Consider the following 17,334-nt stretch of genomic DNA (forward strand, 5'->3'; position numbering starts at 1 on the left):
GCAGCAGGTGGCCAGGGAGGAGCCCAAGCCCGGGTCTGGCGCCACGCCACTCTCGCTTATCCTGGCCCAGCTGCACCTGCCGTGGGCTTGTGCCCAGTTAGTCCCGATCGGGAGAGGCTCACACCACTGCAGTGGCACTCACCAATGTAGCAGTGCTTCCACTGTGGGAGCCCACTGACCACCAGGGGGCAGCTCCTGTGTTGAACGTCTGCCCCCTGGTGGTCAGTGCATGTCATAGCACTGGTCGAATAGTCAACCAGTCACTTAAGCTTTTATATATATAGGAAGTTCAACCATTGAGCATACTTTTTAAAAATATATTCTTATTGATTTCAGAGAGGAAGGGAGAGGGAGAAAGAGATAGAAACATCAATGATGAGAGAGAATCATTGATTGGCTGCCTCCTGCACGCCCCACACTGGGGATCGAGCCTGCAACCTGGGCATGTGCCCTGACAGGGAATCTAACTGCAACCTCCTGGTTCATAGGTCTAAGCCCAACCACTGCACCACACCAGTCAGGCTGAGCATATTTTTTAAGTGTTTTTTATTTATTTTACTATTATTCAATCTCAGAATTTCTATATTCAGCTCTCAAATTCTTTAATTCCAAAGAGTAGGAGAGTAACAAGAATACTCTTCATTTTAATATTCTGTATAAGGAAATTAGAAGCACGCACAGAACACTTCTACAATTGTCTTAAGGAAAACCACTTGTAAGGTTGAGTTGTGAGCTGAACTAGTCTCTTTTTCATAGAAAACTGTTTTTACTTAAAAGAGCAACTGACATACTAGGTCATTCACCCTTGGGAATTTGGCAGAGGACCATTTCATTTAGTGCCTAGAGGAAGGAAATTATTTTTTTTACATTTGTGTAAATGAAAAATCTCTGTGTTGGTTATAGGAATAAGAAGCCAGTCAATTACTCACAGTTTGAGAACTCCGAAAGCGATGGTATGTAGAGATTCTTACTTTGTTTAAAGTTTTTGGAAATTTATTTCCTCAGAAATGTGTGTATATATATATATATATATATATACACACACACATACATACACACACACACACACTAGTGTATGTATATTACCCAATTGCATACGAGGTAGGTCTGGAAACGTAATTTTCTATGCATTTGGGATAATTATGCTGATAATTACATTGATGAGAATTATGTAGGTAAGTGATAAATGGGAGGGCCAGGTAAGGTAGTTCTTTAGGTCAAAACTACTGCAAGTCCCTGTTTATCAAAGTGAGGTTTGACTCCTCACTTTGGAGGAGAGACTGCCTTTGCTTTTGTTTTGTTTTTTGAGACACTGCTTTTTTTTTTTTTTTTTTTTTTGAGACACAAATGTGTTACAGAATATGGTGGGAAATTCCCATTAATTGTATAATAAAACAAGACCTTGAAGAAAGGTTAGGCTTAAGCTATGCCCTATTTACTTATCTCTCCTATTAAGGGAATTTTAGTCAAAACACAGACACAGACCACAGTGAACAGTGTGGTGATAAGCAGAGGGGAAGAGAGGTGGGAGCTAGGTGTAAGTGGGTAAGGTGGGGGGAAATGGGGATGGGAAGAGACTGGGGCAATGGGCACACAATGCATTGTGCAGATTATGTTTTATTGAGCTGTACATTTAAAACCTGTATGATTTTGCGAACCAGTGTCATCCCAATAAATTTAATTAATAAAAAGTGTTTGATAAATATGGGGTTAGACTACATTATACTTTGAAGCAGGTTTTGTACTTCTCAGACCATAAGAAATTTTTGTGAATCAAATACTTAGTAACTCTGAGGTTTGAAGGAATCTTTATTTTGGGATTTGTTAGTTTTTTTTAGTCTTGGGTATAGCCTTAAGTGTGTCTAAGACTTAGGAGAAAATAATATAGAATACTAGAGGCCCGGTGCATGAAATTCATGCACGGGTAGGGTCCTTAGGCCTGGCAGGCGATCAGGGCTGATTAGGGCCTTTCAGCTGCTGGCCGGGGCCTCTCTTCCCCAGCTGCCTGCTGGTGCCTCCCTTCCCTGGCTGCCGGCTGCCGGCCAGGGCCTTTCTTTGTTCCGCACCGCCCTCTGGTGGTCAGTGCACGTTATAGTGAGCGATCGGTCTCCCAGTCAAACTCCTGAGGGGATTCTTTGTATATTAGCATTTTATATGTATACTAGAGGCCTGGTGCATGAAATTCGTGCATGGGCGGGGGGTGTCCCTCAGCCTGGTCTGCACCCTCTCCAATATGGGACCCCTCGGTGGATCCCTGCGTGATCAGGCCTAAACTGGCAGTTGGACATGCTTCTCACAATCTGGGACTGCTGACACCTAACCACTCGCCTGCCTGCCTGATTGCCCCTAACTGCTTCTGCCTGCCAGCCTGATTGCCCCTAACTGTTCCCCTGCCAGCCTGATTGATGCCTAACTGCTCCCTTGCTGGTCTGATTGCCCCCAACTGCCCTCCCCTGCTGGCCTGATCGCCCCTACGGCTTTTATTAGTGTAGATAATATACACATTCAAATGTAAAGCTGTATCAGGCTGGCAGGGAAGACCTATCATGCAAGAGTACGCCTTTCTTCCCCCACTGCCAACACTGGCTTCCCTCTGGCACCTGGGAGGGGCTCCCCTTGCAGCCCTGGCTTCGTCCGGAAGGATGTCTGATCTAATTGCATATTACTCTTTTATTATTGTAGATATACTAGAGGCCCGATGCATGAAGATTCATGCAAGAATGGGCCTTCCTTCCCCTGGCTACCGGCACTGCCTTTGCTCCAGCCCAGGGCCGCTTTTCTGCCTTCCCATGCTGCCCAGAGGCCCAGAGAGGCTGGGGCAGTGTGGAACGCCCCCAGCCACTCGGCGCCTGCGTATGCAAATTAACCCACCATCTTTGTTGGGTTAATTTGCATACTCCTGATTGGCTGGTGGGTGTCGCGAAGGTACAGTCAATTTGCATCTTACTCTTTTATTAGTATAGATAAAATTTCAGGGCATTTGCTTGAAATTTCTTGAAGCAAACAATAGAAATCAATTGCAAAGTTCTGAGAATCCCAGAACGTCCCAACTTTGATGGCATTATATTGCTAGGTCGAAGTCCTTGACCTGCCCAAACTACAGTTTCCATTCTGCATTACCTGTACTCCTTCCTCGCCTTTGCTTCTTTCAGAATGGCAGCTTGCAGATAATTGTCAAGGTCTCCTAGAAAGTGCCTAGACTGGAGTGGCATCCACTTTCCTTTGAAGATGCACACATACCATTTTGTCTCATTTCCAGCTCCTTCTTTCACCATCTAGTATTTTTGGGATGGTTGTCCACTACCACACGCCCAGCTTTCAGAGCTGAAGAGAAGTTTTCCACCCAAACAGTTTTGGATTCAGACCCTGAGTCTACCTCTCCTTATCTGGAAAATAAAGTTTAAAAAAAACACACATCTATTTTATAACGTTCTAACGTGTCTAATGTGTGAATGATGCTTAAGGTGACGGATCAGTACAATAGCAAAGAGCTTATCCTTTTGGGGCGAGTCTGGTTTTCAGGGAATCAGGCCCTTTAAGGGGGTGTCACCCTGGTTTGCTATGCAAATCATCCCGCCTGTCCTGGGGTGGGAGGCAGCGGCCCTCTAACCCGGAACTGATGTCCGCGCTCCACCAGCGCTGCCAATCCGCTACCTGGAAGGAGCGAGCCTGTGGTGCGTGAATGAGTGAGTGAAAGCAGCAGCGCCCACAGGTGGCAGGCACAGTTGAAGCCTGCCGTTCCCCGCCTCTCTCTCCATGGAATTCCTCCAGAGGAAGCAGGCGAGCTGTGTGCGGCCACGCTTCTCCTCTTTGCACGTCCGTTCCCCAAATAGGGGCTCCCCATTCCCCACCGCCTGCACCCCTATGTGGGCTGGGCACTCCATCCACACACAGCGCCCCGCTGTGGTGCCCAGACTGGATATAGCATCCCCATCCTGCTCCTATCACTGGGGCGACCCAGGATGCCAACCCTTCCCACCGGCTCTCCGGCCAGCTCTGTGGCTCTGGCCAGCGCCTCGATCTTTGTCATGTCAATTTGCATATTCCCTCCTTATTGGCTGTGGGTGCCGCCATCTTTATTGCAAAGTGACGGTTAATTTGCATATTACTTTTATTAGATAGGATCCTATCCAATAAAGAGGGGATATGCTAATTAACCATCATGCCCTCACAAAGATGGCACGCCCACAGCCAATAAGGAGGGAATATGCTAATTGCCTGCCACACCCTCAAAGATGGCAGCACCCACAGCCACAATATGGTGGCGCCCAGTCCCCTCAGTCCCGCCAGGGCAGCAGGTGCGCGGCACAGCCGGGCCCGCCCCCGGGCATGTCCGGCCACTCCGCATGCCTGCCTCCGTAGTCCCCCAGTCCCCTTAGCCCCCCAGCCGCCCAGGGCTGGCCTGAGGCGCAGGCAAGCCACCAATGGCGGCTGCCCAGTTGCCCAGGGCCGCCCAAGGCTCAGGTAACCAAGGCTGGCCAAGGCTTGCACTGCAGGCAGTGGCAGCAGCAGAGGTGTGATGGAGGTGTTGCCTTCCCCTGATTGCCGGGTCGCCTGCCGCCCCTGAGGGCTCCTGGACTGTGAGAGAGGGCAGGCCGAGCTGGGGGACTCCCCCTCCAGTGCATGAATTTTCATGCACCAGGCCTCTAGTATATATATAAAAGCCAAGCGACCAGAATGGCGGAACAACCGGTCGCTATGACTCACACTGCAGTGACCAATCAGCTCGATGGGGGCCCTGATCAGCCCCCAACCTCCCATGGCCCCTCCCCCTGGCTGGCTCCACCCCCAATTACCTCCACCCCAATCAGGGTTGGGGCCGGCCGGCCAACTGCCTGTGGCCCCTCCCCCTGGCCGGCCCTGCCCCGATAGGCCCCCATCAGGCTGGCCAGCTGGACCCCACCCATGCACAAATTTGTGCACCGGGCCTCGTATATAGATAATTTGTAGCTTTTTATCACTCTCACCTATCTCACACCAAATATTTATAAATTGCTGGTTGTGTTCCAGACATTATAGGGTATGTGTGGGGGCAAATCACAAGTTATTATATTCCTGCCTGAGGAAGCATAATATATACAGCATCCTATCTAATAAAAGAGTAATATGCAAATTGGCCGACACTCCAACACACAAGATGGCTGCCCCCATGTGGACACAAGATGGCCTCCACAAGATGGCCAGCAGGAGAGGGCAGTTGGGAGGGACCAGGCCTGTAAGGGAGGGCAGTGGGGGCGATCAAGCCTGCAGGGGAGGGCAGTTAGGTGTGACCAGGTTAGCAGAGGAGGGAAGTTGGGGGCGACCGGGCCTGCAGGGAAGGGCAGTTGGGGGAAACCCAGGCCTGCAGGGGAGAGCAGTTGGGGGGGACCAGGCCTTCAGGGGAGAGCAGGTGGGGGTGACCAGGCATGCAGGGGAGGGCAGTTGTAGGGGACCAGGCCTGCAGGGGAGGGCAGTATGGGGGGACCCAGGCCTGCAGGGAGGGAATTTGGGGGAGGGGGATCAGACCAGCAGTGGAGAGCAGTTAGGGGCGATGAGGCTGGCAGGGTAAGGCAGTTAGGGGTGACCGGGTCAGCAGGGGTGGGCAGTTGGGAGAGACCAGGCCTGCAGGGGAAGGCAGTTAGGGGTGACCATGCTGGCAGGGGAGGGCAGTTAGGGGTGACCAGGCCAGTAGGGGAGGGCAGTTAGGGGCAATCAGGCTGGCAAGGGAGTGGTTCGGGGGTGATCAGGCTGACAGGCAGAAGTGGTTAGGGGCAATCAGGAAGGCAGGCAGGCGAGCATTTGGGAGCCAGCAGTCCTGGATTGTGAGAGGGATGTCCGACTGCCCGTTTAGGCCCGATCCCGGTAGAATATCCCTCGAGGGGTCCCAGATTGGAGAGGGTGCAGGCTGGGCTGAGGGACACACACCCCCGTGCACGAATTTCATGCACCGGGCTTCTAGTATATTAATAAATACTAAGGTATATTATTAAGACTACATGTACCCTGAAAGTATGCATGCATATGTCATGTGTAAGTTTAAAAGCTACAGCAGCAGTTTTATGTTGAGTGCAACAGAGATATACCAGCTTTTTAGTGAATTGGTTTTTGATAGATTGACATTTTGATAAATAAAGTTCACCAAAACAAAATTAAACATGAGTGAGAATAAAGACAAATAATATGCCAATAATATTTTTTAAATTGTGGAAATTAAATAATTTGCTTAACCTTATAACTTGAATAAGCACGATAATGAATTTCAACTGCTAAGAAAATAATTTTATTTATTTCTTACTTAGAAAAAGTGATTGTATATATTCTTTTATTTTTAATTCACACATAGTAGATGATGATGATTTTGTTTCTGCAACTGGACCTTTAAATAAGAAATCCAGAACACCAAACGAGTTAAAACTAGTAAAACCAAGACCCAAATTGAAGAATCTCCAGAAGGAAGACATCCCATTACAAGAGAAAACTCCTAAAAAAAGGTGAGAGGTAAGACATGCAGTAAATACATGACATTAATTTAAAAGAGAAACAGATGAAATAAGCCAGTCAGAGAAAGATAAATGTCACATGATCTCACTCATTTGTGGAATATAATGAACAACATAAACTGATGAACAAAAATAGAATCACAGACATAGAAGCATCAAACAGACTGTCCAACCTATGAGGGAAAGAGCGGGGCTGAGGGGGTAAGAGAACAACCAAAGGACTTGTATGCGTGCATATGAGCATAACCAATGGACACAGACAGTAGGAGGGTAAGGGCATGTGCTGGGGGGTGGGAGTGGCTGGGAAGCGATTGATGGGGGAAAAGGGAGACTCATGTAATACTTTAAACAATAAAGAATTTAAATTAAAAAAAAGAGAGAGAAACAGATTCAAACTCTTGGTTTAAATGAGAGCTTGAGCAGAGTCATAGGTATGATTTTATTTAGTGCCTGTAGGAGAACAGGGTTGCACTGTTAATCGCTTTCTGACTTAAAAAAGAAATTCATAGCCCTGGCTCGGTGACTCATTTTGGTTGAAATGTCACCCCATACACCAAAAGGTTGCAGGTTCAATTCCCAATTCCCCATGAGGGCACATACCTAGCTTGTGGGTTTCATCCCTGGTCAGGGCACATAAGGGAGGCAACCAATTGATATTTCCCATTTACATCAATGTTTCTCTCTCTCTCTCTCTAAAAATCAATAAAGCATATCCTCAGGTGAGGATTTAAAAAAATTTTTTTAAAAAGTAATTCACAAGTATGTAAGCAAATATCCATTTAAATATTAAGGTAATCATACTTACAAAGTTTGGTGGTTATAGCTTACTTTTATAGGACCTTGTACCTGTCTCTGAAGCCCTCAAGTCTTACAAGACTACTTCATTAAAAATTATATTTGTAAGGACAGTTTTATAAAATTTAATAACAGTTTTCAGCAGATAAAAGATATTTTCTTTTTATATTGTTAAGACTTTTTCAGCAGTGAGAAAATCCTACAGTTTCTGTATTATTTCTGGAATTCCATTAGTTAGTACCAAGAGAGAGTGAGGGAAGTCCTGAGGGGCTCAAAACATGTTGTATGAAGAGTAGAAGGCCAGAAGAGGATATTAACACATGGAAAACGGGGCATGTGATGGTTTATTGCTACAAGTATGAGAAAAGTTAATTATCAAAGAGAAATGTAGCCCATGTCATTCTCTTTACCTTTTTCTCTCTCTTATTTTTGTTTTGTTTCTATTTTTTAGCTTCTTGGACTACATTTTAAATATAGTGGAAAAAACAACCCACAAATGGGAGATAAAATCATATAATTGATGAGGGACTTGTATCCAGAATATTTAAAGAACTCTTACAACTCAACAATAAAAAGACTAATAATACAATTTAAAAGTGGGCAAAAGATTTGAGTGGACATTTTTCCAAAAAAGATACAGAAATGACCAATAAGCATATGAAAAGATGCTCATCCTTAGTCATCAGAGAAATGCAAATCAAAACAACAGTGAGATAATATACTTCACACCCACTAGAATGGCCATAATAAAAAAGACAGACCATAAGAAGTGTTAAGGAGGATGCAGAGAAATTAAAACTCTCATACATTGTTGCTGAGAATATAAAATGGTACACCTACACTGGAAGAGACAGTAACAGTTTCTCAAAATGTTAAACACAAAGTTACTACATGACCCAGCCTAGGCATACCCAAGAGAAATAAAAACCTGTACGTGAATGTAGCAGCATTATTCAGAATAGCCAAAAAATAGAAGCAATTCAAATGTTTATCAACTGATGAAAAGATAATGTGATATATTCATACAGTGGAATACTATATTTCACAACAACAACAAAAATGTAGTGATATATACTATACATGGATGAACCTTGAAAACATTATGCTGATGAAAATAAACCAGGCACAAAAGGCCACATATTTTATGATTCCATTAACACAAAAGTATGCAGAATAGACAAGTCCATAAGAACAGAAAGTAAATTAGTGGTTGCCAGATGCTGGGTAGAGGTAAATGGGGAGTAGATACTAATGTATACAGGGTTTCTTTTTTGGGATGATAAAAAAGTTATGATGGTTTCACAACTGTAAATACACTAAAAACTGCTGAATTTTACACTTTAAAAGGATGAATTTTATGCTATATGAATTACATCTCAATAAAGTTGCTATTTAAAAAAATAAATTCTTCAAGATATACTCCATTATTTCCTCCTTCATGCAATCTTTCCTTATCTGTTTTTTATTTCTTTTCCTCTTACACATCATAGCACTTTTCACCATCTTGAATAGGAAACATAATAATCTGCTTATGTGGGATAATTTATAAGTATGTCTTATTTCCTCACCCTCATTAATTGCAGACTCCTTGATGGTACAGCAAACCCTTGATTTTTCAGACCTCGATTTAACAAACTTCAGATTTAACAGACAAAATTTCTGATCTGTATATGTCATATGTGCAAATGAACACTTTGTTAGTTTTAAAATGCTTTTAGCCAAGATTTGCTCATAATTAAAATAACAGGTTAATTTTTGTTATTAATTCACTGTTATTTTTAACAAATTTTAGCGAATAGGCCATATGTTGGACAAAACTGTAGTAATTTCACCGACATAAATAAATACTACATATGTACATCTTTAGTCTATATATTTAAATCTAAGAGTCACCACTTGTAAACAGTGTTCAGGGAATGATTAGCATGTGATCACATGGTATTTCTCGAGGAAACTGGTTCTATTGTCGCAGGGTGTGACTTTGCAGTAGTTTTAATGTGTGCAGGCTGATGTTTCCTTATGTGCTGAGCCGCACCCGAGCCGTGTACATTTGTTTATTCGCAGTGACTGGTGAGTGCAAACATTTACTAGACCTATCCAGTATAAATTTAAACTTACAGTAAACATACAAAATTTTTTTCTGTGAAATTAAACTTTTCATACATACTTAATTTTAATTACACAAACACGTCTACTTAAGTAAAAACAGGTAAGCTAATTTGTCAATTTTTTAACATACCCATTCAGAAAACCTACTTCATTGTATAATGAACTTTCAGCTTTAATGGATACCGCCTCACCCGAATTAGTCTGTTATATCAAGGTGTTACTGTACTTTTGTATCCTATCTAGTGCAGTGCCTCATACACAGTACTTGTAAGTACTTAGTGAAATATTTGTTACAGTCTAGATTGGGAAGAACAAATTAAATATTTTTACATTAAATATAAGACCTAAAAGAGTTATCTAAGGAGGTGTGGGTAAGGTCACGGAAGATTCTTAAGTGGAAATTATGTTTGAGCCAAGTCTCTATTCTGTGTTGAGCAGGTGCTTCCCACCTGAGTGGAACTAGTGGAAAGGACAGACAGTAAAAGGAAACAGTAAGTGCACAGCACATGCTGCTCCTATTTCAAATCTCTTCTGATAGATATAAAATGACATTGTGACATTTTAGAAGCCATCTTTAAAGGTCGATTATGGTCGTGATTATTGTTTAAAAACATTTTTGTAAGGTTAGCCACTCTTAAATAGTAATTCAGGAAACTCTCAAATTTTTCTGTTTGAGATCAATAATTTTAAAAACTCATTATTATTTGTGTGTCTACTCTAGGATGGCTTTAGATGACAAACTCTACCAGAGAGACTTAGAAGTCGCACTGGCATTATCAGCGAAGGAACTTCCAACAGTCACCATTGATGTGGAGGGGTCTCAAGGTGAAAGTAACTTTATTTTCTATATATTTCCATAAGGTTCGTATTGCTTTTGTAATCATTTCTTTGGATGAGCCTTCACAGAGAAAAGAATAAATTTCAATACTTTGGACTATAAATAGTGCAATTTGCAGAGGGTATAATTGGGTTCAATTGTTTATTCTTTTGCATACATCTCATTCATACATACATCTCTGCTTAACACCCAAAATAAACTCGATGACGTGGACTATGCACTCAGATGTTCAAATTACATCTTTGTATACAGTGAAAATTTCATTTTTTGATCAAATGAATTGATCTATACAATCCTAACAATCTACCTCCTTTCTCTCAAAATTCAAATTAGTTAAACATGACCTAATGATGGTAATTTTTATTATTGACAAAGGTTAACAGTATTAATTTGTTTAGCAAGCTCAGTAGACTTAAAGGATCTATGGTTTCTGGATTTCTCTGGAGTTTTCTCCTTTGATTTTTCTGGCAACTGCAGCAGGTGGCATGATTGATATTCTGGAGAGGCAGAAATCATTATTGCTGGATGAGACATTCAAACTTCTAAAATAATTTTGGATTGCCCTACTTGGTTTGGCTCAGTGGATAGAGCATCAGCCTGCAGACCTAAGGGTCCCGGATTCAATCCAGTCAAGGGCACATGGCCTGATTGCAGGCTTGATCCCCAGTAGGGAGCGTGCAGGAGGCAGCCAATCAATGATTCTCTCTCATCATTGATGTTTCTATCTCTCTCTCCCTCTCCCTTCCTTTCTGAAATCAATAAAAATATATCTTAAAAATTATTTTGGATTACATTGTTTTGGCTTAACTTCCTTTATGTTGGAGGGTATTTTTAGCCTATTAGTTTATGTAGGGGGTATAGATTTTTAATCACTATCACTTTCTATTTGAAAATAAATGAGACAGTGTTGACTAGTGGGCCTTTTAGTAATCAGGAATCAAAGAAACTTAAAATGTTAATTGTCATATATCTGAAATTAAAAAAGTGAAATTCATCTCCTATAAGAGATTGTAGAATGTATAGCAGGTATTCCTTGGAAGTACCACTTCTCATAGAATAACATACATTGTAGCACTGCAATTTAACATTACCAATTATCATGACTTAAAGTTCTCTTAAAATACTTTAGATCATTTAAGGTTATTATAATGATTGAAGAGTCTTTATTCTTGTGAAAACATGGATATGCGTACACAGAAATAATTGTTAATATAGTTAATACTAGAGGCCCAGTGCACGAAATTCGTGCACAGGGGGTGGGTGGGGGGAGGGAAGTCTCCTCAGCCCAGTCTGCACCCTCTCTAATCTGGGACCCCTCAGGGGATGTCCAACTGCCGGTTTAGGCCCGATCCCTCTCACAATTCGGGACTGCTGGCTTCTAACTGCTCACCTGCCTGCCTGCCTGCTTGCCCCTAACTGCCCCCGCCCCCGCTAGCCTGATCATCCCTAACCACCTCTGCCTGCCTGCCTGCTTGCCCCTAACTGCCCTCCCTGCCAGCCTGATCATCTCTAACTGCCTCTGCCTGCCTGCCTGATCACCCCTAACTGCCCCCCCCTGGCAGCCTAATCATCTCTAATCACCTCTGACTACCAGCCTGATCGCCCCTAACTGGCCCCCCTCCTGCAGGCCTGGTCACCCATAATGCCCTCCCCTGCTGTCCTGGTTGCCCCCAACTGCCCCACTGCCAGCCTGGTCGCCCCCAGCTGCCCTCCCCACTGGCCTGGCCACCCCCAGCTGCCCTCCTTTCTGGCCTGGTTGCCCCACGCAGCCTGCTGTTCAGTAGTTCAGTCGTCCCTCACTAACCCCCCTGCCAGCCTTGTCACCTGACGTAGCCTGTGTTCGGTCGTCCATCAGTTGTTTCGGTCATGACAGCCCCTGGCTTTTTATATATTAGGATTTATTGACTGTTTCCTATGTATTGGGCATTACAACAAGCAGTTTTCATATGTGATTGACACTTAATCCCACACAATAACCTCATTTAATTCCCACACTATTTTAAAAAAAAATTTTAATCCTCACTTGAAGACACTTTCTCCATTGATTTTTAGAGAAAGTGGAAGAGTAAAGGAAAGACAGAGAAAAACATCTATGTGAGAGAAACACATCGACTGGTTGCCTCCTGTACGGGCCCCGATCAGGGCCTGGGCCGGGGAGGACCCTGCAACCAAGGTACATGCCCTTGACCAGAAACAAACCCGGGACCCTTTGGTCCACAGGCTGACACTCTATCTACTGAGCCAAACTGGCCAGGGGAATTGCCACACTATTTTTATCTCCATATTATAGATGAGGAAATTAAGTCTTAGAGAGGATAAGCAACTTTCCCCTGGTCATATAGCCAGTTTAATTGGTAGAGCCTGACTTTGAACTTAAGTCTGATTAACTCTGATTTCAGAGCCCAAACTCCTAACACTGCCTGCCTCTCCAAGTAAGGTGCTAGTCTGAGTTTGGATCACTTATATGTATCTGGATGCTATTACATTTAGCTCTAATCTTCCTACTTCTAGACATTGGTTGATTAAGGTACATCTGTTTTTTTCTTACCTATTCCTTATATTTAGGCAATGAAAAACATGACAATAGTGAAAGAGAAACAATGGATAAGTCTCCCCATATCTCCAATTGCAGTGTAGCCAGTGATTATTTAGGTAAGTTTTTTTATAGTGATAATATTTATTACAACAATGCTATTTTTCTACCTTGTATTTTAATTCCTGAAACTATAGCTAGAACCAAGGTCTTAAATTTTGTCAATATTCTCTTCATCTCTCTTTGTTTCTTTCTGTTTTGGTTTTCTTTTCTCTTACTGTAGATCCAATTTCTTCCCTGGTGAAGGGTCAGGAGTACCTACTCATGGCTTCTAATCAACAGCAGTTGACCACTGAAGAAAGAGGCTATATCTTCCCAGCTTCAGTTTGAAAATTCTTGGGGAAAGACTCTCTCATTTTGGGTTCTTGACTTATTCTTAAACCATACTCTGTTGTCAGGAGACAGATGTGTTATTATTGGCTCAGATTGGGCTCTGTGGTGTATTACGAGAAGCAGGGAAAGGATGAAGCTGGGAAAATTAAAACAGCAGATGTAATTGGAGTCTATTCTTGCTTCTGTAAATATTGCCTGTCACAAAAAGTTTTCCATTGATTTTTATGCCTGCCTGAAGATTTGGATAAGATTACTGAGGAAGATGATGTTCTTGGCGCTCAAGGGAGAAGAAAAGCAGCATCTAAAGCTGTGGTACAGCAGAGGAAGATTCTTTTGGAAGGCAGTGATGGCGACAGTGCGAATGACTCTGAACCAGACTTTGCAACTGGTAAGTTACATCCTACCTCCAAATTCCATGGAAATTCAGTAAAATGTTCTTAGAGACCATTAATGTATGTAAAGTGCTGTGCTAAATACAAACTTGAGGAACACAAGAACAGCTGAATTCAGCTTTGGCATTTGGGGGAAAAGCTTTACCTGGAGATGACCTATAAGCCATGCCTTAAAAATGGAGTAGCATTTAGGCAGACTAAAGAGGGAAAATAGCATTTCTGACTGATAGGCATAAATAATGGGATAGACAAGTGCACGTACCAGAGTTCAGTGAGGCCTGCAGGGAGAATGTCATAGAAGAGGCTCGAGAGGCAGGCAGGCACTAAATTACAAAACATCTCAGACCCATTCCAAGAAGTGTAGACTTCTTTCTGTAAGTAATAGGAATTAATGAAATATTTTGGATAGAAGTGATATGAAATCTATTTTATTATGACAGTTGTTTTCAGACGCATTCAGAAAGTAGGGTAAATGGGAAGGCATAGTGACTTTGATAGTACATCATGACATTAACTAAAGATTAAAATGAATAATTCCATCAATTTATTCTAAATCAAATGCTATGGTTTGATAGATTTTAACATGCTGTTGACAAATAATAAATGACAAACAATAACAGATTTGCTAATCAACAGTTACTCCACAAATATTTTAGTGCCTATTATGTGCACTATATTGTAGACATCAGAGATACAGCAGTGAAAAAAAAATCCCTTTAGGAGCTTAAATTTGAGTGAGGGGAATGGACAGTAATCAAATATGTTAAGTTCTTACTTAAAGTGAATTGATGTAAAATAAAACCAATTTTACCATAGGCTAACTGATATAAACAAGAGTTAAGTTTCTGTAGCATCTCAACATTATAACAAAATGACGTTGAACAAAACAATGTTATTCGAGACCTGCTATACATAATGTGTCCAGTGCCACCACAGCAGAGCCATGAAGAAGAGAAAGGCAGGGTTGAGCCAAGAAATCTGCCTTTTTAACCAATTCCTGCCCTTCTACATGACAGGTAATCCCAGAGCAGGTGGTCTATGGATCTTACTTTGAGAACCACTAATATAAGTGGGGTGCCAAAAAGTAGGAGCCAGTGAAAGAAAATACCAGAGCATAGTAGAGCATGGACTAAATGCTTCCCAACTTAAGGTTACTTAATATAAAAAACCCCCAATATAATCAAAATACCTCCTTGGCAATTTCAATGTCTTTTCCAGGGATAATAATTGTAACACCCCCAGAATATTATTATCATTATTTGATGCATGCCTGTCAGAAAAAGCAGTAAACAGTTCTGAAGTTATAAATTGCAAGACTACTTAACTTAGCACACTAACAAAATTAATAAAGGACCAAAATGTTGGCTATGTTTTTAGAAGTGAAATCATTTGCTTTGCTTGTTGAGTTTTTGGAATTTGTGAGTTATGTTTCTAGTGGGTGATAAATATTTAAAAAGATTACCATTGTGTTATTTGCATTCCAATTTCAGATAATCTCTCTTGAACCATTTTATAATAGTAAGTTTTTATGGAAATCCTGATTTGTATAGTGACTTTAAAATTGCCCCTGGCCCTGGTCAGTGTGCTTAGTGGTTAGAGTGTTGGCCTGAGCACCGAATGGTTTGATTCCTGGTCAAGGGCACATACCAGGGTTGCAAATTCCAGCCCTGACCCGGTTGGAGCGTGTGCAGGAGGCAACCAATAGATTTATCTCTCTCACATACATGTTTCTCTTTCTCCCTCCCCCTTCCACTATCTCTAAAAATCAATGGAAAAATATCCTTGGGTTAGTATTAACAAAACAAAACAAAAAATTTAAAACATAAAACTGCTCAGTTTATTTTCATTCACTCTAAACCCTAACAAAACTCTTAAAAGTAAATAGTTAAGGACTTGAATAGACATTTCTCTAAAGATTATACACAAATGGCCAAAAAGCATATGAAAGGAGGCTTAACATTACTAATCAGTATCGATATTTGAGTATTATGTGCACTATATTGTAGACATAAACAAATCAAAACCACAATGAGATTTCACATCACGACTTATTAGGATATTAAAAACAGAAAATAACAAGTGTTGGTGAGGGTGTGGAGGAATTAGAATTCTCATGCACTGTTGGTAGAAATGTAAAATGAAGCAACCACTATGGAAAACAGTATAGCAGTTACCCAAAAAATAATAAATAGAACTGCCAGCCCTAACTGGTGTTTCTCAGTGGTGAGAGCAAACAGCCTGTGCCAATGGGTCTTGGATTTGATTCCCAGTCAAGGGCACATACCTGGGTTGCAGGTTCAATCACCAGCTCCAATTGAGGCACATGTAGGAGGCAACCAATCCAAGTGTCTCTCACATTGATGTTTCTCTCTTCCTCTCTCCCATCCCTCTCTTTCTCTCTTACCCCGTCCCCATTCCCCCCCCTCCCCTGCCCCCGGTTCCTCCCTCCTTTCCACTCTCTCTAAAAAAGTCAATGGAAAAAATATCCTCAGGTGAGGATTTAAAAAGCAACATTACCATATGATCTAGCATTTCCACATCTGGGTACATTTCTAAAAGAATTGAAAGCAGGGTCTCCGATATTTGCACCCATAGCAGCATTATTAACAAAAGCCCAGAAATGGAAGCAATCCAAATATCCATTGATGATGAATGCATAAACAAAATGTGGTATATACATACAATGGAATTTTATTCAACCTTAAAAAGGAAAGAAATTCTGTCACATGCTATACCTTGGATAAACCTTGAGGACATTATGTTAAGTAAAATAAGCCAATAACTGTGATTCCACTTAAATGAGGAATCTAAAATGTCAAATTCATAGAAACAGAAGTAGAATGGTGATTAGTAGAGACTGGGGGGAGAAGGAATGGGGAGTTAATGGGTACTGAATCTCTGTTTTGCAAGATGTAAAAGTTCTGGAGGATTGTTTCACAAAAATGTGAATATATGTACTTAACACTACTGATCTGTATGCTTAAAAATGCTTAGGTTAGTAAATTTTATGTTACGGGTTTTTTCTTTTTTTACCACAATTAAAAACATTTTAAAGGAAATAATGAGTTAAAAAAGTGAATAGCTTGGTTCTAGGTTTTTTTCTTACTCAATTTTGCATAAGCAAATATTTTTTAGATGAAGTATGAGTCATAGTTTTGAGAGAATATATTTTTATTTTGAGTTCTGTACAGTTGAACAGTAATTTGGGATATAGAAAACATGAAAAACAGGAAAGAAAACATTTGTTGAAATATGTGTGCTTCCGAAGTTATGCTGGATATGAGAACGGCAAAAAATATTTCTAATTGAAAATTATTTTTCCTTAGACAGATTCAAGACCTGTAGTTGTTTGGGGAAAACATGGTTGTCAAATGGTGATTTTACTGAAATTCTGATAATGAGGGTTGTTGTAACTGTAATAGAAGAATAATTACAATGGAAAGCCATTGTGATAAAAATTATTTGTCAATTAATGGAATGTTTGAGTTATTGGATGTTAGTCTGGTTGAGACATTGGGAGAAAATGATGCTAGTAGTTTATGCAATAATAGACTCTTAAAAATTCTTGGGTTCTGTTTCCTGGCTGGTGTAGCCCACTCAGTTGGTTGGGCATAATCCCGTACACTGAAAGGTTGCTGGTTCGCTTCCCAGTCAGGGCACATGCCCAGGTTTTGAGTTCAATCCCTAGTAGGGGGTGTGCAGGAGGCAGCTGATAGATGTTGCCTCATATCGATGTTTTTCTCCCTTTTCCTTCCCCTCTCTAAAAATCAATTTAAAAATCTTTTTAAAAATTCT

The 17,334-nt window shown here is 41.5% G+C and overlaps 1 protein-coding gene across 8 annotated transcripts in view; it reads left to right on the forward strand.

The window, feature by feature from the left end:
• The window catches only part of RAD51AP1 (RAD51 associated protein 1), a 35,802-nt gene that overhangs the window by 3,635 nt on the left and 14,833 nt on the right, over positions 1-17,334 (forward strand). For 3 of the 8 annotated variants that reach the window (XM_080660366.1, XM_080660368.1, XM_080660371.1), the window contains exons 2-6: positions 904-953; positions 6,323-6,470; positions 10,105-10,208; positions 12,787-12,873; positions 13,386-13,535. In XM_080660366.1, the coding sequence (XP_080516492.1) occupies positions 904-953; positions 6,323-6,470; positions 10,105-10,208; positions 12,787-12,873; positions 13,386-13,535 (539 nt within the window). Of the gene's footprint in view, positions 1-903; positions 954-6,322; positions 6,478-10,104; positions 10,209-12,786; positions 12,874-13,385; positions 13,536-17,334 lie in introns of those variants that run through there. The other 5 variants (XM_080660369.1, XM_080660367.1, XM_080660372.1 and 2 more) reach the window with 3 other exon arrangements.

Source organism: Plecotus auritus, assembly GCF_963455305.1.
Source record: "Plecotus auritus genome assembly, chromosome: 3".
Taxonomy (NCBI): domain Eukaryota; kingdom Metazoa; phylum Chordata; class Mammalia; order Chiroptera; family Vespertilionidae; genus Plecotus; species Plecotus auritus.